The 22,755-nt window shown below is 44.3% G+C and overlaps 1 protein-coding gene across 1 annotated transcript in view; it reads right to left on the bottom strand.

Moving 5' to 3' along the window:
* GLP2R (glucagon like peptide 2 receptor) overlaps nucleotides 1-19,729 on the bottom strand; it is a 72,393-nt gene extending 52,664 nt beyond the window's left edge. The window contains exons 1-4 of the mRNA XM_037028289.1: nucleotides 19,641-19,729; nucleotides 13,912-13,999; nucleotides 12,956-13,060; nucleotides 9,784-9,905 (exon numbers count right to left, since the gene is read on the bottom strand). Coding sequence (XP_036884184.1) covers nucleotides 9,784-9,905; nucleotides 12,956-13,060; nucleotides 13,912-13,999; nucleotides 19,641-19,706 — 381 coding nt within the window. The 5' untranslated portion in view covers nucleotides 19,707-19,729. The remainder of the gene's footprint in view (nucleotides 1-9,783; nucleotides 9,906-12,955; nucleotides 13,061-13,911; nucleotides 14,000-19,640) is intronic.
* Between the last annotated feature and the right edge of the window lie 3,026 nt (nucleotides 19,730-22,755).

A 22,755-nucleotide genomic window follows, 5' to 3' on the forward strand; every position in this document is an offset into this window, starting at 1 on the left:
TATAAAGAATTCACATAACTAAAAACCAGGAAGACAAACAATCCAATTAAAACATGGGCAAAGCACCTGAATAGAAACTTCTCCAAGATGGACATACAGACAGCCCATAGACATATAAAAAGATGCTCAACATTACTAGCCATCAGAGAGATGCAAATTAAAACTACAATGAGATATCACCTCACATCTGTCAGAATGGCCGTCATTAATAAATCAACAAACAACAAATGTTAGTGAGGCTGTGGTAAAAAGGGAACACTAGTACACTGTTGATGGGAATGCAGACTGGTGCAGCCACTGTAGAAAACAGTGTGGAATCTCCACAAAAAAACTAAAAATGAAACTGCCTTCTGACCCAGTGATTCCACTACTGGAATATACCCTAGGAATGCTGAATCACCACTCAAAAGAACTTATGTACCTCATGTTCATAGCAGTGCTGTATAAAATAACCAAGTGCTAAAAATAACCTTAGCACCCATCAGTAAATAAGTGGATAAAAAAATCAGAAGTATATGCACACAATGGAATACTACACAGTAGAAAGAAAGAAGGAACTCCTAACTTTTGTGACAGTATGGATAAGACTGGAGAATATTAAACTAAGTGAAATAAGCCAGTCAGTGAAAGACAAATACCATATGATCTCACCTATATGAGGAATCTAATGAACAAAATAAACTAACAAACAAAATAGAACCAAAGGCGTGGGAATGTGGTACAGATTGACAGTGACCAGAAGGGAGTGGGGATAGGAATAAAGGTGGAAAGAAGAGGAAGGGACAAGTCAAAGAACATGTATGAATGACCTACAGACAGGAACAATAGTGTGGGAATTGACTGTGGGAGCAGGGGGTGGGATGGGCAGAGGAGGGCAAAGGGAGAAAAATTGGGACAGCTGTAGTATAATAACAATAAAAATGATTTTTAAAAAAGCTCCTGCCAAGATGGAGGCATAGGTAGAAACACTTTTCTTCCCCGCACAACCAAAAGAAGAATAACAACCAATTTAAAAATAATGAACAACCAGAACTGCCAGAAAATCAAACTACATGGAACTGCAGCAACCAAGGAGTTAAAGAAACATTCATCTAGACCAGTAGGAGGGGCAGAGATGGGCAGCCTGCCAGAGAGGACCCACAGCAAGGAAGTGGACCATGCTGGTGAGGCAGGAGCTGGCTGACCAGAAAACTGAAGACTCAAAACCTTTGGCTGTAAAATTCTGTGGATGTTGTGCTGGTGGGAAAAACTCTCAGACTCACAAAAAGTTTCTTGGAGAGGCCCACTGGATCCTAGAACATACACAAACCCATCCACCTGGGAATCAGCACTTGAAAGGGCACTATCTGCTTATGGGAAGTGAGAGAAGTGACTGAAAGTGGGACAAGAGCCAAGCAAGCAGCATTGTTCCCTCTCTGACCCTGCCCCTACAACTATGCAGTGACATGGGTTGCCCCGCCCCAGCAAATACCCAAGGCTCTGCTCCTTACAACATAACAGGTGCTCTAAGACAAAGAAATATGGCCCAAATGAAAGAACAGATCAAAGGTCCAGAAAAAGAGCTAAGTGACAAGGAGATAGATAACTTATGCAGAGTTCAAAACACTGAAAATCAGGATGCTCACAGAAATTATTGAATTCGGTTGCAAGATGAAGGAAGGAATGAAGGCTATGAAGGCTATACAAAGTGAAATAAAGGAAAATGTACAGGGAATCAACAGTGACAGGAAGGAAATTGGGACTCAAGTCAACGGTGTGGACCAGAAGGAAGAAAGAAATATTCAATCAAAAAAGAATGAAGAAAAAAGAATTCAAAAAAAAAATGAGGAGAGACTTCGGAATCTCTGGGACAACTTTAAGTGCTCCAACATCCAAATCATAGGGGTGCCAAGAGGAGAAGAGGAAGAGCAAGAAACTAAAAACTTATTTGAACAAATAATGAAGGAAAACTTCCCCCATCTGGTGAAGGAAATAGACTTCTAGGAAGTCCAGGAAGCTCAGAGAGTCCCAAAGAAATTGGACCCAAGGAGGAACATACCAAAGTACACCATAATTACATTAGCCAAAATTAAAGATAAGGAGAGAATCTTAAAAGCAGCAAGAGGAAAGGAGACAGTTACCTACAAAGGAGTTCCCTAGTAAGACTATCAGTTGATTTCTCAAAAGAAACATTGCAGGCAAGAAGGGGCTGGAAATAAGTATTTAAAGACATGAAAAGCAAGGACCTACATCCAAGATGACTTTATCCAGCAAAGCTATCATTTAGAATGGAAGGGCAGGTAAAGTGCTTCCCAGATAAGGTCAAGTTAAAGGAGTTCATCATCACCAAGCCCTTATTCTATAAAATGTTAAAGGGACTTACCTAAGAAATTGGAAAAGATAAAAAACTATGAACAGTAAAATAACAACAAACTCACAACTATCAACAACTGAACCTAAAAAACAAAAAACTAAAACTAAACAAACAACAAGAATAGGAACAGAATCACAGAAATAGAGATTGCATGGAGGGTTATCAGTGGGAAGAGGGAGGGAGATAATGGGAGGGGGAAAGGTACAGGGAGTAAGGAGCTTAATTGGTAGGCATAAAATAGACAGGGGAGGTTAAGAAAATAGAGAAGTCAAAGACAAGTACCACCCAAGGACATGAACTAAGGGGAGGGGGGAGGCTCGAGGGTAGGAGGAATGCAGGGTGGAGGGGGGATAAAGGGTAGAAAAACATTGGGGCAGCAATAATAGCATAATAATAAACTACACTAAAAATACGAATTGGTCATTATAAAATAGTTACAAGAATGTAAAATACAGCATAGAGAATATAGTCAATAATATTCTAATAAGTATGTGTGATGTCGGATGGGTATGAGATTTATCAAGATGATGAGTTAGTAAATTATATAATATCTAAGTACTGGGATGTACATCCAAAACTAATATAATATTGTATGTCAACTGTAATTGAAAAATAAAAAGTTATTTAATGTCAAAAAAGAAGAAAGACATTTCTATCGGTGCAGATAATATAACATAGTGATGCTAATTTTTAACATTTAAAAAACTTTTCACTTCAGGAGTCATCAATCCAGCTGCTTTCTTGTTATCTTTGCAACTGGTTCTTTGGGGCACCATGTTGCTTTAGGCCCAGTTCAAAGGTTGTTTTGCCCTATTTTATCATTCCAGACATTTGAGGCACAAGACTGGCAAGGCAGTTCTCTGGCGCGGCAGCACAGGTTCCATTTTAAAGTGGAGAAATACACACACACACACACATACACACACACATATACATTAAATAAAGGAGATGGAAGAGTGCATTGAATGGTAACCCAGGGGAACAGTCAAACACATCTAGATTGTGTGCCATTCTATAGCAAAGTTCTTCTGGTCTCTTCAAAAAGCCAATGTCATTGGAGAGGGGGCAGGAGCAGGAGTATTGTTCTACATTAAAAGACACTGAAGTGATATAAAACTAAATACAATATATGAACCTAGATCAGAACCTGGTCCAGGGTAGAAAAGCTATTATAAAAAATTGGGCAGGGGTGGAGGAGAACAACTGGGGAAATGTGAAAATAGATGAAACATTAGTTAATATGATGGAATCACTGTTAATTTCATTTAGCTGGAACAATAACATTGTAGTTATGTTTAACAATGTTCTTAAAATTAGGAAGTACCTGATGAATATTTAGGGGCAAAAATCTCATGACGTCAGCAAATTATTTTTAAACATTTCAGAAAGAGAGAAAGAAAATTTGGCAAAATATTAACAAATTTATATAGTAGATCTATGAATGTTTATTATTCTTTTAACTTTTCCATGTTTGGATATTTCAAAATAAAATATTGGAAATATATATATATATTAAGCTATATTAAAAATTAAAATTTATCATTAAAATAAAATGTATTGAAATTATAACAAATATAACACTTAAATTCTNCATTTCAGAAAGAGAGAAAGAAAATTTGGCAAAATATTAACAAATTTATATAGTAGATCTATGAATGTTTATTATTCTTTTAACTTTTCCATGTTTGGATATTTCAAAATAAAATATTGGAAAAATATATATATATTAAGCTATATTAAAAATTAAAATTTATCATTAAAATTAAATGTATTGAAATTATAACAAATATAACACTTAAATTCTGTATTTGAGAATACAAAAAACTTGTATAAGGGCAAAGAAAAACAACTTGAAGTAAGACAAGATAATTTATTTAAACACTACTAAGCACAATTTCATACCAAGGAATCCAAACATATTTGTTAATACTTATGTGTATACACACACACAATCTCTTTAAAAAGTACCATTTAATGTGCTAAGGACTCCCAGTGTATTGTCAATTGGAAGAACATAACATACTTTGTTTGCCAAAACTCTGAAGGGCAAAGATTTACTAACACTAGCCTTTTCTGGGCAAAATTTCAACCCTCTGTTACAAACACAGGTAAACATGTCCAAAAGTTGGTTTTATTATTATTTTTTAAATATTTGAATTCTTCGAAATACAGCCATTTGCAGGCGGAGGAGGCAATGCCCTTGTCCTCATTTTTCAGAAGAGAGAAATCTTTACTTCCTGTCTTGGAAAGTGCAGTTTTCAAATCTCGTTTTCTTGTCCCTGTCCACTGATGTGGGCTGCTGCAGACCTAAGCGCAGAGGAAGCAGCAGGCCTCTCACACATGCTGGCAGGTTCCTCCCTAAGGCCTCAGTCCCAGCCTCAGCTGCACATTGCAATCACCTGGGGAACTCAGCACCGGTCCTGGTGCTGAGGCTCCACCACGGATCCATTGACTCAGAATCAGTGAAACCACTTACTCAGTATGTATTAAGTACCCACTGTGTGCAAAGGCTTTTGTGCATGCATCCCAGTACTAGGCCAGGGGATGATGAGTATTCACCTAAAACTACGATTTTGTCCTTGTTCTCGAGCAGCTTAGTGCATGAGGGAAGATAAGAAATACAGGCAATTTGCCTAATTCAAGCCATGCAGTTAGCATGAGTCTAGTGTCCTGATGAAAGTCAGACAAATGCCTGAGATAAGCTGAATCCAAGTCAGCCACAGGTATCATTTTAATTCCTTTGAGAGGCGTGACCTGTCATGCGGTAAAACTATATAAGAAACACAGAATTCTGTCAACTCAAATCAAGTAATAAGGTTAAAAAGAGGTTTAGAAAGAATTCCCTGTGGATTTAGGGATTCCGTGGAAGGCTCTTCACGCCCAATGGGAAGATATTACACTTAGGAAAGCCAAGGGCATGCCAACTTCCACAAGACTGGCAAGAGGTTCTAAAGGAAGTGAGCCACAACCAGGAAGGCCAAGCTGCGAAGCTGAAGGAGTTTCACAAACACCTGCATAGCCACCACCTAGATGCTACCATCACTATTTCACTTGGCATCACCCCATGTTCATCCTTCTATCTGTCCCTCATATAGAGGCTTTTAAAAGTATTTGACAATCTCTATGTAACTGGTATTACTACTTAGAGCATACAACATATTAGAATATTAGAATTAATATTGTGGCTCCATTACGAAATATGTCAATAAGTACTTGACTTTAAGTTTAAATTGAAAATAGTATTGACTTATTTAAGAAAATTTAAGACTCAACTTCCACCAAGATGGAGGCATAGGGGGAAACACTGTGCCTTCTCCCACAACTAAGTTTGAATACAACAAAGGTTTGGAGAACAAAGACACAGCCAAAGAACAGAAAACTGAACTGTACGGAAGTCCAACAACAACGAACCTTTCAATCGGGACTGGTAAGAGGGGTGGAGCCAGCAGCGGAGCAGGGCCAGGCAGGAAGGATCCCCGACCCAGGCGACTAAGGCGACCCAGGCGCACAGGCAGCCGGGGTAGCATTGCGGACCCAGTGAGAGAGCGGGTCAGGCTGAGCGCAGTCAAACATTCACGCGGTCACACATTCGCGCGCAGATAAACCAGCAGAGGTGTGAGCACTGAGACGGACACCCCAGGCCCCAGCGGCAAACCCAGTGAGTGTGTGGGGCAGGCTGACTGCTGTTGACCGAGCGGGCCCAGGTGGCAGGAGGAGACAAAGGGGACCGCCATTGATTTCCTTTGGCCCTGCCCCCACATACAGCATCACAACCCAGTGACTGAGTTGCCCTGCTCTGGTGAACACCTAGGGCTCCGCTCCTCATATGTATCAGGTGCATACAGACCAAAACATTATGGCTCAAGAAGAACTCAAAGCCCCAGAGCCAATAACTCTAAGCGACCGAGAAATACCGAACCTCTCAGATGCACAGTTCAAAATACTGGTCATCAGGATGCTCACAGAACTGGTTGATTTTGGTCCCAAATTAGAGGAACAGATGAAGGCTAAACTAATTGAAATGAAGGGAAATTCAATTACCCTTCAATTCACAGGAAATTCAATGCACAGGAAACCAATAGTGATGGAAAGGAAACTGGGACTCAAATCAATGGAGTGGACCAGAAGGAAGAACAAAACATCCAACCAGAAAAGAATAAAGAAACAAGAATTCAAAAAAATGAGGAGAGGCTTAGGAACCTCCAGGACATCTTTAAACATTCCAACATCCAAATTATAGGGGTACCAAAAGGGGAAAAGAAACAGCCACGAGTAGAAAATATATTTGAACAAATAATAAAGGAGAACTTCCCCAGTCTGGCAAAGGACATAGACTTCCAGGAAATCCAGGAAGCTCAGAGAGTCCCAAAGAAGTTGGACCCAAGAAGGAACACACCAAGGCACATCATAATTACATTAGCCAAGATTAAAATGAAGGAGAGAATCCTAGAAGCAGCAAGAGATAAGGGGACAGTCACCTACAAAGGAGTTCCCATCAGACTGTCAGCTGATTTCTCAAAAGAGACCTTACAGGCAAGAAGGGGCTGGAAAGAAGTATTCCAAGTCATGAAATCCAAAGACCTACAGCCAAGATTGCTTTATCCAGCAAAACTTTCATTTAGAATGGAAGGACAGATAAAGTGCTTCTCAGATAAGGTCAAGTTCAAGGAGTTCATCATCACCAAGCCCTTATTATATGAAATGCTAAAGGGACTTATATAAGAAAAAGAAGATGAAAAATATGAACAGTGAAAGGACAGCAAACTCACAGTTACTAACAACCACACCTAAAACAAAAGCAAACCAAGAGGACAGCTAGATCAGGATTGGAACCATAGAAATGAAGATCACATGGAGGGTTAGCAACAGGGGAGTGGGAGGAGGAGAAGGGGGAAGAAGGTACAGAAAATAGCATAGACAGTAGGTAGAAAATAGATGGGGGGAGGGCAAGAATAGTAGGGGAAATATAGAATCTAAAGAACTTGAGACACGTGGTCATAAATTAAAGGGGGGAAATGGTGGGGGAGGGGTGTGCAGGGTGGACGAGAATGAAGGGGGGAATAGAACAACTGTAATGGTATAATCAATAAAATATATTTTTTTAAAAAAGAAAATATAAGACTCACCATATAAGCCTGATACATTCAATGGACTAGAATTATTTAAGAATTAAAGATTTGCTTGCCCTATTTAAGATACTTGAAATATTTAAAGCATCTGATATTTTAAATGTATTACTGCAGCTTCAAATATAAAAATGTATTGAAATTAATCAAAGGTCTTTTAAGTGGCATAAAATTTTACATATTCTTATATATATATATATATATATTCACAGAAAATTATTTTCTTATTTTTGAAAGTCAAATAAGATGTTATATTTTAAAAATAAACCCAAAGAAGCCACAGCAGAAAAGCCACCCTCAGACACCAAAAGCTCACGATGACAAGTGGACAATGACCATTGTCCCCAGAGCAGAGTAGAGAGAAGCCCAGGAAGGGAAAGAATTGAGTTTGTTGGAGACCAGGGGAGACATTCCGAGGAGATGAAATGCAACAATCATAACTATGCAGTTCCGAGGGGGTGCCAGGATGTGGCACCCCTTGTTCCCTCAAGCCTCACCACTGGCCTGGGCAAGGTTGGTATTATTAACCCCACTTTGTAGATGCTTAGAGAGAAGTTATGTGGCTTAAAGTCACATGGTTAGTGTGACTAGACCTAAACTCCTTACCTCCCTCCACATCCCCAAACTTTATTAAAATATCTTTAACATCTGATGGGAAAATATTAAAATGACTTAGGAAAGCTAAAGCAAATGTCAAGATCAAAATGGATTCTGAAAGAAGTGAGCCACTACTTGGGGCAGGGAACAGGGTGCAGTTTGCAGTCTCCAGTTAGGGCAAGGAATTCTGTAGTGACAGTGAAATGTCCAGAACCCAGGAGGGATGCAGGGAAGGACTCTTCCTGGGTCCCCAGTCTCAACGAGGAGCATTTCAAAGCTCCTCAGGGGCCCAAGCCAACCTGAGCTTTCTGCTGCCCTTGACTCTACCTTCTCACCCTCCCCACAGCATCTGGTCATACTATTTCCCTCCTCAGAAGGCTATAAACCCAGCCTCTCACTTCCCTCCATCCTGCTGGTGGTCTCTCCCTATCTGGGCTGAGTGACCGAGTGGCTCCTGCCTGCCCTCCCTTCTCTGCCTCTAACCTAGCCCATCCCTGGCATTTCTTTCTGACTGGCCAGAGCAACCCTTTCGAAGCCAACTCAGAGTTACATCTCTCCCTTTCCAACTGTGCAAAGTCCTAACTCCCTAAGGAGACTTTAGAGGTCTCCACCTTGTCCCCATACCACTGGAGACTCAAAGCTCCAATGACTAGTGCAAAAATCTAGTACACAGTAGGCACTTCATGTCTTACTGTCTGAAAGAAACCAAGATATGGCCCGAGATATCTGCCTGATTCCCAAACACCTTTTTCTCTGTCCAGGCAGACTTTTGCACTTCACTTTGAAGGAAGGTGGGTGAAACTGTACACACAGGAGGTCTTTGGGGAGAAGCGCCATGCCTGTGAGGATTATGGTGTAGGATCCTGGGAAGAAAACACGTGGGTAGGAGTCTGAAGCAAACCTGTGCTGAGCTGTTTTGCTGATTCACTGCCTATCATTGCGCTGGGTCCTGGTCACAGAGCAGTCACTGCTATATAGGTGTGCCGACTGGGGTCAGGTTCTTTCCAAAGAATGGCATATCTTCTAACACTTGAGTCTATTTAATTGAATCCTCACAGCAATCACATGCAATAAATGCTATGGATGGGGAAGCTGAGTCACAGAGAGGTGAAGAGTCTGGGTATGAACAGCTAGGAGTCAAAGAGTCTGGGCAGGAAATTCAGCTGTTGCCTCGACCCTCAGCTCGAAACCCCTGCGCTTGGCACACACATCTGCTACTGTTGAGTGCATGTTCTAATGAGGGCTAGAAACAAATAAGCAAACACAGGAGTCTGTCAGAGCATTGGGGGAACATGGTGGAAAGGGATCAAGGCTACTCTTGATGGGGTGGCCATGGAAAACTTCGATTTGAAGGAGGCGTTGAACTGAAACCTGAACGATGAGAAGGAGACACCTCAACAGCCACAGAAGAGCAGAGGAGAGCTGCTCCAGGCAGAGGGAACCACAAAGAAACGGCTGGGACAGCGCTGAGAGGCTGAATCCCCTTAGGGGGTCACCTTTCACCCTTGAGGTAGAAGCCATTCAGTGGCTGCCACAGGGGGTGCTGTTTGGTGTGATTGAGGGTCTCCTCTGGGTGAGTCTGAGGCAGAGAAGCTGTGGGAAGGCTCTCTGCGTGGGCTTAACGCCACTGGGCCACAGAGGGCCCTGGTGGAGGGTATACAGTGGCTCGGCCCCAGGGCTTGTTCTCACCGAGCCCAGCACACTCACATTTTCTTTGAAGCTGTGGTTTTCAGCGCATTCGGAGTCGTCCTGCCAAATACCTGTGGAGTTCTCCAGAGTCCGCCAAGTGCCCTGCTCCAAGCAGTGTCGGTAGGCCCTTCCTGAGTCCTCTGAAAGTAAACACAGCTCTGAGGGAAAGGTCAGAGCATGCAGCCAGCTCCCCGAGGGCCCAGTCCTCACCACAGAGCTGTGGAAAATCCCAGGGAAAGAAGTTTTACTTCCAGTTGGGGGTGGGGGAGGGCCCATTAACATCCCTACTGTTTATTTGGGACAGAAAGAAAAACAGGACAGCCTCTACATTTTGTAAGAAGCCATGATCCGATAATGGTCCACTGTGTTTACTGAAGTCTCTGGAGTTAGAACAGCCCCCAAGGACTGGGAGAGGTGAGCTCCCCAAGGTGTAGGCCAGCTGGATACACGCACCTGGGCCCCGGGCACTCGTCCCAGGACACATCCCTTCCTGATGCTCGCGAAGAAGGGATGGCAGTGGAGGAGGCCTGCTCAGCCTCTCACCAGCTTTGTGGCCTGGGCCTGGCCCTTCCACCCTCTGTGCCATCTGGCTTCTACATCAGAGCTACGGATAAGGATGGCACTGTCCCTCCTCAGTTTGGGGGAGGATTAAGTGAAAGTGTTTGTGTGTACAAGTGAGAGGCAAAGTGATCTGCCCAACACAGCTGCTGTGTGTCTCAGTCACATCTATTCCAGGAGCCCTTCCCCCGAAGGATTGTCCCTTGTTGCTGTTATCCTCCTGCTGTCACCCTAACTGGGACCCCATTGTCTCTTACCCAGATTATTGTGAGTGCCTTCAATACTCGTGGGCTACAGTGAACCCAGCAGTCAGGATGAACTAAGACAAATGTTAGTCCCATCACGTCACGCCTCATTCAGAATCAACCGAGGGCTCTGAAAAGAAGTCAGAGCCCTCGTGGCCTCCCACAAAGTCCTGGAAGGTCCAGCCCCAGTGCTCTCTGATGGAAACTAACCTCCTGTTGCTTCTCTCCCCTTTGGTCCAGCCACATTGGCCTCCCTGCTCTCTGTGGAACACGGCAGGCATGCTGCCAAATGAGTGCAGAATTTGCACTCCTTGACTCCTTCCCTGCTGAACGCTCTTCCTCTATTGGCTAAATCCTTTAGGTTGTCACCAGGACATCCCCTTGTCACAAAGCCCACTCCCACTTCCCATATCTTTCCCTCCCATCTTGTTTAAAATACATCACCTTCAAACGCACTCCATACTTACTGATGATGTTTCTTGATTATTATTTGGCTGTTGCTCAAATGTGAGTCCCACATTCGAGAAATTTTTTTCTATTTTTGGTCATTAATATATCCTAAGCCCTTAAAACAATGCCTGGCACACAATAGGTCTTCAATAAATATCTGACAAATGGATGAATGACAGTCATGTTACCTGACACTGCGTCCTAAAGAGGCACAGCCCCAAGTTTAGCAGGAAGAGGAGACATGCAAACAAAAGTGCCATCAAGCATTGTAAATGCTAAGGTGGAAGATCACTTGGGTATATAAGAGGCCTCAGAAAGGCAGGGAGCCATTGCACCTGGGGAGTAACTGAGAAATTTTCTAGAAAAATGGGAGTTTCAAGCTGTGGATTAAAGTTGGATTTATAGACAGAAAACTATGGGCAAGATGCTGGGTGGCAATGGCTGGGCAGGTGTAGGAACCTGGAGTTGTTTATTTGGCCAAAGTGGAGATGGGAGAAAATGCTAAAGAGGCCAGCAGAGCCATGTGATGGAAGGTCTCAAGCACCATTCAGGGGTGTTGGTGATGGGCCAACATGGTCCAATGTGCGTTTCAGAGAACTTTGTGCAGGCAGTCGGAAGGGGGCCAGACTTGAGGCAGGGACCATCAAGGAGATGGGAGAGCAACAGCTGAGAATAAAGATGAGTGGCGGGGGGAGCTGTGGGGAGAAGAGGGGCCAGAGGACTTGGCTTCCAGCCACATGACAGATGTTAGGGGCAGGTAGAATGTGATGTGAGAGCGTTTCTCTCTCCTCCACCTCGCACTCCTCTCTGTTCCTCAGCTCCCACTTCATCTGATGGCAAGTCTTGACTGTTCTACCTCCAGTATTTTTTAAAACTCTCCCCTCTTCTCTCCTTTTTCCTCTGCTTCTCTCCCTTTGCCTCTTCTCTCCTTTTACCTTCCCTCCTCACCATCTCTTTCTGGGCCACTGAAGTAGCTTTCAGAGTGGCCTACCCCTTCATGCCTCAGTCCAACAGCCACAGGCCACCAATGTTATCGCCCCACACCACAAATCTTATGTCCTTCTCACGCCTTAACACCTTCAGTGACTCCACATAATCTTCCTCCACAAAGGGAAGTTCAAAACCCTTAGCATAGCATACAATTTCCTGCGCAGTCAGGCCCAGCCTCATCCTCAGCCATATAAGCCATCACAGCCTGTATCCACCATTATTACAGCTGTATCCACCGTTACAGCCTATATCCACCCTTACACAGGCTCCCTTCTCATATCAGGATGCTCCGCCATCTAATCTTATCTCACAAGAATGCTTGTCCATCCCTTCTTCTCTAACCCCCTCCCCTGGCTCCACATTTTCCTTTCACTGCAGGAACCCATTTGGGCTCTAAAGACTTCATGCACAAAAGGTCAAGTGGAAAAGCAACTTCCCACCTTTTGTGAATCACAGTCTCCTCAGTACACTCTAAACACCCACACCTTAACTCCACTTCTGTGGAAGTTTGACTTTCTGGTCACTTTTTCTCTTAAAGTACAATTGGACCTCTATGTTCACCGCCTGGAAAAACAGGCAGATGGTGGAGCTGGGTGGTGGCAGTGGTCTGCTCCACGTGCCCTTGAGGGGTCCATGCTCATCTGGGGCCTTAAAGACCCTCACCATAGCCAGTGCCATGGAAACCAGGCCTAGACTCTACCATTTCAAAGAAAAGAGGAACGTTTTATTAACAGAACATCCAGGCAGAGAACAGTTACAGGAAGATAAGAGAAGCAGAGAGAAGAAGGAGCATGTATTCCTGGCGGCTTAGAAGGACATCTTTGGTGAGAGAAGACTTGAGAAAAGCACTTGATTGAAGCCCTTTCTCTAACTGCTCCCTGGCAGTCCTACCTAGGAGGGACCAGCCTTTGAGGAAACTGTCAGAAATTAATAAAATGAGGCATTACCTTCACGCCACCAAGGTAAGTATGACGGGCAGGGAACGGAGACATTTCCTGGAGAAGAATGAGGCCAGCATACATACCGATCAAAGGTTCCATTACAAAATATACCTGCAGGAGGAGGAAGGGCTGAATGAACAGCGCCGCCAGAGCCTGGGGTCCACGGCTGGAGGCAGAGGTGCCAGGAGCCCAGAGTCTGCCCTCCTGGCATCAGAAGCTATAATAACCTGTGCAGGGACCCGCATGAGCGTCTGGCTCTCCAGGCAGGTCAAGGATGAGGAACAACATGTTGGGGACAGGAATGCTTAATGCAGCCCCGAGCACTGTGGCTTTGTCTAGACAACGTGACCTCTGCCAGTGGTCCAGTCAATTATGTCAATGCACACATCATGCTGGTTTTGGTGTACTTTACCCGAAATGAGCTCTCACAGGAACTCAGGGTCAGTAGGACACGTGGACGTTCAGCCAGTGCCTCATGTTCCATATGAACTAAATAATTGTCAAGCCTTCACCGATTACACCTGGAACACCCTTACTGTGAAATGTGCAAGAAGACTGGTGGTTTTGTCATGTGTACCTGACACAAGCACTACCTGGTCATAGCTCTCCATCCAAACCCTGATCTGTTGATCATTATACAGTACTTGGGCCATCTCCAGTGCTTGATGAGGAGAAGCTACAAACATAAGCCCCAGCCGTGTAGTCCTGATGCTTGTGGCCCAGCATCAACCAGCAGACATGGCTGTGAACAAAACTCAGAATGTTTTCAACCCCCAACCTTTGTGTTCCAACTAAACTCCAGACATTGTAGAGTGGAAACAAGCCATCCCCAACATGCTTGGTCCAAATTCCTAACCCACAGAAACTGTGAGAGACCACAAATGATTATTATTAATGGTGTAAGCCACTAAGCTTTGGGACCACTTGTTACTCAGCCACAAATAAAGAATACTTGTACTTACCAGAAGGTTCTTTGAGTAAGTCTCTCAGGCACTTCTCTTTGTACTGAGCCCACTTTCGAGTTGTCTCCTGAAGGAGAGATCCTGAAATCTGAGCAGAGAAAACCATGGTGACCCCCTAGTCAGCTGCAAGCACTAGAGTGGTCCTGTTATCATTTCATACCATGGTTCTCAAACATTTCACCTGCAGGGCCCATAGTGGCCTGAACCAAGAAATAGAATTTCTTTGGCATCTTAAGTTCTATTTAAAAGATACATATGGGTTTTACATTTACTCCATAATCTAATCCTATTGGTTTTAATACAATTATGAAAGGTTTTTTCAAAGTCTTCGAATGAAGTCGACATTTCAAGAGGATGCAAAATACTCATCCTGAAGTTTCACACGCTACCAGAAGAACAGTTGCGTGCTTCCAAGACCATGCAGATGTTAGAGAGGAGTAGCACCCTACGAAGTCCCAACTGTGTGTGGGAGGAGGACCAGAGGAATGGCAGGGGCCTGCACCCTGCCACTTAGGGGCCCACCCAGGGACCTTCCCACCTAGGGACCCGCACCCTCCCACCCAGGTGTCTCCACCACCCCGCCCAAGTGCCTGGAGATCCTGAATCAAAGACATTGGGCAGACAGATGCTCTGCTATTGAACTGAAGTTTGGGGTTTTTTTCTTTCTGACATTAACTACTTCATCCCATAGAACCTTAGATATACAGAATATACTTTTCCAGTCTTCCAGGTAATTGAGTTCTCTAACAACTTCCAATTGTATATCTGTACCACTTCTTTTGGCTTTAAAAGGGATTTTTTTGCACTGACCAGGTGACTCACTTGGTTGGAGCATCACCCTTACACCTAAAGGTTGCAGTTTGATCCCTGCTCAGAGCATGTATGGAATGCAACCAATTAATGTTTCTCTCTCACACCAATGTTTCTCTCTCTCTCTCTTTCTTTGTATCCCCCACCTTGACTTCCTGTCTCTTTAAAATCAGTAAATATATCCCTGGGTGAGGATTACAAAGAAAAGATGAGTGATTTTTCTTCTTCAACTTACTCATTTTTATTGAGTACTTACTGTGTGCCAGGTTTTGAATTAGAGAGGAATTGAAGGGGATGAATCTCTGAATACAAGGCCCTAGAAAAGGGCTGGAGTTACCGTCCCCAATCTCCCTCACTTTCCGGATAAAGAAACAGGCATAGCTGTGGGGTGGAGCAGGGGAAGGGGGCATGAACAAGGGGGTGTTTAAATATGTGATCTGGGCTAAGATCAACCACTAATTAGTTGGCTTTGTTTATGCCTTTGTCTTGTCTCACTGTCAAATGCCAGGTAGACAACCTGAAAGAAGGAAGTAGGACAGGTTGAGCAACAGGAAGCCAGGGAAGCCTATTGTAAATTGGGAGATACTCCACCTAAAAGTATTCAAGCACACGCATATACAAACACACTACCCTAAACTAAACAAGACAGAACAACAAGCAAAAAAATAAATCTGTCAGCTTGACAGGTAGCCAGTTTTCACCTCCTGAGTAATCAGTCCAATCTACCCTTTCTGCCCATCTCGCCCCACCCCCAGGACTACACCATTCGCAATGGGGTCTGTGAGTAGTCCCTTTGCATCTCTTCCGGAGAACCACAGAACTGGTATAGTCATCATGAGACTAGAGGATCCCAAACCCTCTCAATTTTTAGCACATTTGGAACAGCATCCCTAAGCCAAAAGAAATATCAAGTCCCACTAATTAAGTAAGTCCCCAAAACTTTACAAGTATTTACATCCCAACAACTTGGCGCCTACTAGGCGCTGCACGACTTCTCAAACCGAAGACTCAGATTGGACACAACCACCTTTGTTCCACACTGATTTTTGTATAGTACTTGCTTTTCATCACAGCAACTTTAGAAAACCCAATATCACCAAAGTAGCCAGCATGATATAATGTTGAAGCCACGAACTGTCTCCAGCTGGTAACCCACACACCTGTCATAGATGGCTGTTTCTCTTGAAAAATTAAAATATCTTAGACCACCCCTGTGAATTCCCAGCAGTGCCCTGGAGCATTTTAGCACACCATTTGGGAACCACAGGAGTACCCAATAAATAATCATGATGGTGATAATGATGATGAGATTATTGGCATTTATTCCTTGGTTTCAGTTTCCAACGACTTTTGAATCTCCATTAATAATATATGCCTCTGTGTTGTGGCCCAAGAGACAAAATGAGAGTTTATTAACACATTAGGCTGTTTTACATCCTAATAGGAACCTAACTAACTCTGTATTAGATTTATAAATTTATCAGAGAAGTTGATAAACAGATTGTAAACTTCCACAATCTGCCAAGTCACAAAAGGGAGACCATTTCTTGGATAGAGTGCTATGTGCATTCTTGGGGACTTCACTGGGATCTGGTTGAGGAAGAGACAACAAAATCAGTGTCACACATATGAGCTTTCCCTGGACTAACATTTCCCTACCCCCTGCTCTTTGCCAGGACTAAGGGCCATGCTCAGATACAGAAGAAAAAAAATACAAACCCTAAGCAACACTAACTTTGGTCAGTTTAGGAGGGCTAAACTCAGACTATCTTCCCAGATACTTGTCCTAAAGACATCAAAAACACAAGAGGCAAATGCAAGTTCAATCACAGCCAGATCCAAACACAGTAATGAGAAAAGGAGGCCCACCCGTGGACGTCTTCTAACGGGAAAGCCCAGCGTGATGCAATCCTCTTCTTGCTTAGGTAACAGCATCAACGACTAACTTGTTGGAGAAGAGATTCAGGAAAACAGGGGGAAAAGCATTCTGTTGATTTTCTTCAAATAAATCTTCTAATGTTATTTGTAATGGAAGGACTATACTTCATTGTAAGTAAAATTAAAATTATAGATAAGCAACGAGGGAGAAGGTAAAAATCAAAATCTTATTAATCAGAAATTATTCTCTCTGCACACAAGTACCCTTTTTCTCCCCTTTTTAATTTTAACCAAAAAGGAAATCACATTGTTCTATAGCCTCTTTTTCACTAGAAGATATATTTCCATTTCAAGAACCATTCTAAAACACCATTTTAACAGCTATATAATTTTCTAGAGATAAATGTAATATAATCTATTTTTTAATCTGCTAGCTTTGGAGATGTGTTGTTTTAGCTATTTGCTAATATAAATGATGCTGTGATGAAAATATTCATAAACATTCGAGCACATCTTTATTAAGAGAAATTCTCTGAACTGGAATTTCTGCTTTCTAATGTATGCGTTTTTAAAGGAGTTGATAATGTATGGCCAAACTATGCATACTCACCCCCCAATTTTTTTATTTATAAATATGTACCTTTTTACAATCCCATCAACAATGTATGAAAGAACCACTAATTCATTTCTTGAATATCCTTAAAGAGTTTTGTATTTTTGACTCTCAAACAACTGCTAATCAACCTAAATGAGTTGTGAGGGGAGAGGGGTAAGAGAGAGAAAGGAGGCCAAAGCATTTTTTCCCTCCTTGAATGCAGAAACAAAACTGTCCCTGAGAATTTCTCATTAAGTGAATTTTTATGAAGACTTCCTGCCAGAAAGCACACCAGGATCATTTATCATCCATGCAGGGAAAGCATCTACGAGCAAAATGCACCATGAAAGTCTACACAAAGCCTCGTAATATAAACATTTGGAGAACCAGGAGGAGGGCCGTCAGGATTATGGACACACTGCAGGACAGACAGAGCCAAGGGGTTCTGAAAACAGACCAAGTGGCAGAGGGGGGAGGGGCCATGCTAACAGGTCATTATTGATTATGCAAATACCAAAGCGAAGGAGTGAAGGTGTGGCTTTGTCCCTGTGGGAGCTGGCCAGAGGCACTGCAGAGCCTGCTGTCTTAACATGTAAATATCCGCATGTCAACAGCTTCTAAGGAACGTTGAGGAAGAACACAGTTCTCCAAACACCCTGCAGAGATGTAATGGCTCCCAAGCTGCTTGGTCAAGGGATCATTTAACTTCTGTGAACCTTAATCTCCCTGTCTGTAAAATGAGTTCAGTAATAATAAGTTTCTCAGAGGCTCATTTTGGGGTTTCAGCAAGGTGATCCATGACAAGTACAAAGTTCTGCAGCAGTGCTTGGCCCCTAATCAGTCATCAGTGCATAGTTGTGGCCAGAAGACAAACAAAACTAGATAACTAGTTGAATATATTGTTTTAACATGAGACAGAGAACTGAAGCAAGGGTGAGGGCTCTGTGTCAACTTTCCAACAACGGCCCCTCCACTGACCAATTAAGTCCTGGGGTAGGAGGCAGGCCAGGGCCACCTGCCCTCAAAAATGTTCTGGTCACTAACCAAGAGGAGGCTGCCACCCTGCAAGAGTTCCATGAAACCATCGATTGGGCTCACATCTACAATCTGCTATGAGGGCTTCAAGGCTGCCTTGGAGAGAATTTGGATGCAGAAAATTCAGTCGAGGCTTTCTGCCCTTTTGGTCCTGGGCTAGCACCAAAGAAAGCCCAAAAAGGCTTGGCCACATGAGGCCTGGCAGCCCAGCCCTTCCACCCTTGGGGGCGGGAGGTATTAGAATTCCCCCAGCTGCAACCAGGAACTAACTCTGCCCGTGAATCAAAGGAACGAGAGAACATGCCACAAAGCACCTTCCTTACTCAGGTGAATGGAGCTGGGGTCCTTCACGTCATGGCCCAGGATGAAAAGGGAACCTTGGAAAGGGTGGGAGCAAAGGTTTCAGCTCCTAGGATCAGAGTAAGACAAGGTACTGGAGCGCCCAATGAAAGAGGGGTACAACAGAGTACACCCTTGACGCCCACAAACCTCAGGCCGTGGAGTTACATTTACTGATATAGAAAAGTGTTCAACCTCCCTGAGACTTAGTTTCCTCTTCTGCAAAATGGGGTTCACAGGACTCCCCTCACAGGGCTGCTGGGAGGGTGCTATGCGATCATATAAAGGGACGCCTGGCACCAATCCTGACGCATGGTAAGTGTTCGATAAAAATGTTGGCCAGTTTTTTATTAGTGAATTTTGTCAGGACAAAAAGCAGATTGCAAGATATATAGTAAGATTCTATTCGTTGTCTTTTTAAATAACTATATATAAATAAATGGTAGGAAAATGTCTGAAAGTATGAGTCCCAAAATGTGAACGAGGGTGGTGGCATCACAGTGAGCTTTAGTCTGTATTTACACTTCTTTGGATTGTACAAGTTTACTTCTTAAAACAATGAGCATCCTATATTTTTTAATAGGAAGAAAGGGAAAAAGCGGGAAAGAAAGAAGGAAGAAAGGAAAGAAGAAAGGGAGGGAGGGAGGGAAGAAGGCGGGGAGGAGAGAAGAAAGGAGAGAGAGAAGACAGCCATCTATTCCACCTAAAGCCTCACACGTGAGGCCATGGTGAGAGGGGACAGGAGACTGCATGCAGCAACATTTCCAGGGCTTGCACTGACGGGGAAATACTCATAATGTAACACAAAGGGGAAACCAAGGCACAAAATGTTTCATGCACCATTATTTCAGCTGTATAAAAAGAAAAAAATGCATAGAAAAAGGATTTGAGGAAAAGATGCCAAAATATTACAGTAATTACATCTGAATGCTAGGATGATAGTTAATCACTGTCTTAATACAGTTTTATATTTTCCAAATTGCCTACAAGAGGCCTAAATTGCTTCTATAATCAGAAAATATGTACAACTGATAATAATAACAATTATAGTAATAATAAAGACTGCTCTTACTTGTTTGATGGAAACCAGAAGCAGCAGAGCGAGAAAGGGCTGAGCAGGGGACTGGAGAGAGCACATCCCGCCGGAGGGGAGAGGACTGGCCCCTGGGCTGTGAAGACCCCAGGCCCTGCCCTGTTCCGCACCAGCCTCGTCTTCCTCGCTGCACTTTCACAAGTGTGGGCACATTTGTCTAACAGTCTAGGATGTACCACAGGCAGCCTCCTCTTGCATTCCTCTTTGTGCAGAGAGGAAATGTTTGCACAAACCCTCTCCACACCACGTCAAGAGCGTCTAGACCAATCTACTGAATCGCCAAAGTTTCTCATTAGCCGTGGCTCAGCCCCCACCCAGCCCCAGCAAAGCCAGGGAGATTTTTCCCAGACCTCCCCCAAGTCAGCTGTGTTTTCTGGGATATTCTCAGAAGAAGCCGAGGAGAAAAAGCAAGGTGGTCGGTAGGTTCCACCCCTGAGGCTTGGCTCAATCCACAAGACCAGGGTGCAAGACGCCTGGGTTTGAGCCTCAGATGAACAGCCAGCCCGAGAGGATGGGCCTCTCGAGCCAGTCTGAGGTGGGCGTCTTCTTGAGGGAGACACTTCTTCTTAAGGCATGAAGCTTGTCCAGGCCAGCCTGAGCCCAGCCACCAAGGTTGTCCAGGCCTCTCTGGGCCCTGGATGTGCTGAGTCTTCACAAGAAACAGCTGTCCGGCCCCAGAGAGAGCAGCTCCTGACCCACAGTCTGAAGCAAAAACCCAATCAGAGACCTTAGTTCTGTCTATGTGGTAGCAAAACATTCTGCTATGGAAAGTCAAACATGCACCCCTCTTCATCTCCCACTTGTTCTGAGCATGTCATTCAGCCCACCTGGCAGATCCTTTTATGGAGTACACAGTTTGTCACTTACTACCGTATTTGTACTTCCTCGTCACAATTCACATCTACAAAAGCTTTGCACCCAACATCCTGTTTCATTCATCTTCACAATACCCCTGCGAGGGTGATATTTTTCCACTTGACAGCTAAGAAACTGAGGTTCAGAGAGGTTAGTTTGCTCGTCCAAGGCCACACAGCAAATAAATGGCAGAGCCAGGATACTAACCACAGCTATTTGGCTAGTTGCCTTATCTTATCCTAACCCTCAAAGCAAGTTCCGTTTCTCTAGTACTCTCATCACTGCACCTCTGAAAGGCTCTGCTTGGCCCTTCTCACCCCACCTCTTTGTCCAGCTCCCCGCACCCCCTTCCAAGTCTTCCCGGCCTCCCAAACTGGAAGGCCAGGAGAACGTATCTAGATTGGATGAAATGCAGGTCAGCAAAAGATAAAAAGAACATGTTCCGTTCAAGCTGAACCATAGGAGCACATCTTTGTTAACTTATCTGAGTGGGTTCTGAACAGCTGGAGAAAAACAGGGGATCATCAAACACTTACTAGAAACCCCTGGAAGTCTTAAGAATGCCACTTGGCAAGATTTTAAAACTCATCCATGAATGCTCATAATGAAAGACCTCCAAAGTGGACTTTTCTAATGGTGATGTGACCTCTGGAATCAGTGCGGTCACCTCTTTGGGACAACAGAGAACAGGACAATGTGACATAGAGGGATAAATGTGCTCAGGGATGGGCCCCGATCCTTGTCAGTGTGGCTATAAAGCTGTTCTGCACCTGCACAGTTAAGGCTGTCTTAAAATGCCTGCCTGGTAAGAATATTTAATCTAATCTCTTTTTCTCAAAAACATCCTTTTTTCTGATGATCCGATGGAGGACACTGAGTGACAAAACATGGTACACCAACTGTGCACAGCTCCTAAGCAGCTGATAGCGCAGCTCCTCAGCCTTCCCCAGGCTTAACCCAAATGCCACTGCCCTTTCCTCCCAGCTGCCCAGGCTGGAAGATTCTCAGTTACACCTGGGGCTCTGCAGGAGGTGTCTCCCATGTAATCAAGAACCTGTACGTTTCAGATGCCGTGTGGAATCCTCTGCTACTCAGCTGCCCTCTCAGCTTCACTTATGTTGCCTCTGTCCAAGATGCAACATAAGTCTCCTTCATGCCACCAGTCCTGCAGAGCCCCCTTTGCAAGGGCCTGAGTGATGGGCCAGGGACTCTGCCTGCCGGTTTTTGAGGCCCTAGGGTAGCGCTGGATTCTGCACCCACGTGGGCGGTCAGCAGCCTGCCCTGCTCTGCACAGCATGTAGACCTGAAGCAGGCCGCCTGTACCTCAAGCCTCTCAGGGGCCCCGGACAGGAAGTCCCTTACTGTGGGGCTGGGCAGGGAACAGGCTGTGCAGTTCTTGAGATTCCCCAGATCCAAGGCTGAGGACCCTGCTCAATGCCAAAGGTGAGGGTCAGGGGCTACACCCAGAAACCTGCCCAGATTGCCCCTGGCCTTCCATAAAAAACCAACACCCTCCACAACAGCCAGAAGGTGGCAACAAACCAAGAGTTTGGAGGGACTAAATAGGCTCTCTCCACTCAATGGGATACAACTCAACCTTCAAAAAGGAGGAAATTCTGACCTGCGTAAATGTGGATGTGCCTTGAGGACATCAAGCTAAGTGAAATAAGCCACTTATACAAAGGCCAAGTCCACCTACACCTGGAGTGATCAAACTCATGGAGACAAGTAGTGGAGTGGAGGTTGCCAGGCCTGAGGAGGAGGAATGGAGAGAGAGTGCCGCGGGGGTGCAGCGGTTCAGTTTCCTGAGATGAAAAGGGTTCTGGAGCTTGCACAATGTGAATGCACCTAACTCTGCACTTAAAATTACTAAGATGGTAAACATTACACTATGACATTTCACTACAGTTAAAAAAAAAAAAAAAAAAAAAAAAAACACCCAAAACCANGTAAAAAAAAAAAAAAAAAAAAAAAAAACACCGAAAACCAGCGCTCTTGCAAACATCTCCATCTTGTGGAGGACCAAGATGAGAGCCGGCCCAGCTCTAGGCTTCCTCTAGGGCCTCGCAGGCAACAGGCACTGCCACCACTGCCGCAAGCCGCAGCGCACCGATGCCCCAGGAATGTCACAGAAGACTGTGAGGAGGCCAGATGGCAGGGCTGAGGAGGGTGGGAGCCAAGGCGAGGAGGGGGAGGAGGGGCCCACTGCTCATCCGGATGCCACACACCTCATTTAGCT

The sequence above is a fragment of the Sturnira hondurensis genome, unplaced genomic scaffold (genome assembly GCF_014824575.4).
Source record: "Sturnira hondurensis isolate 20B ecotype Veracruz unplaced genomic scaffold, ASM1482457v3 Scaffold0019835, whole genome shotgun sequence".
Lineage (NCBI taxonomy): Eukaryota > Metazoa > Chordata > Mammalia > Chiroptera > Phyllostomidae > Sturnira > Sturnira hondurensis.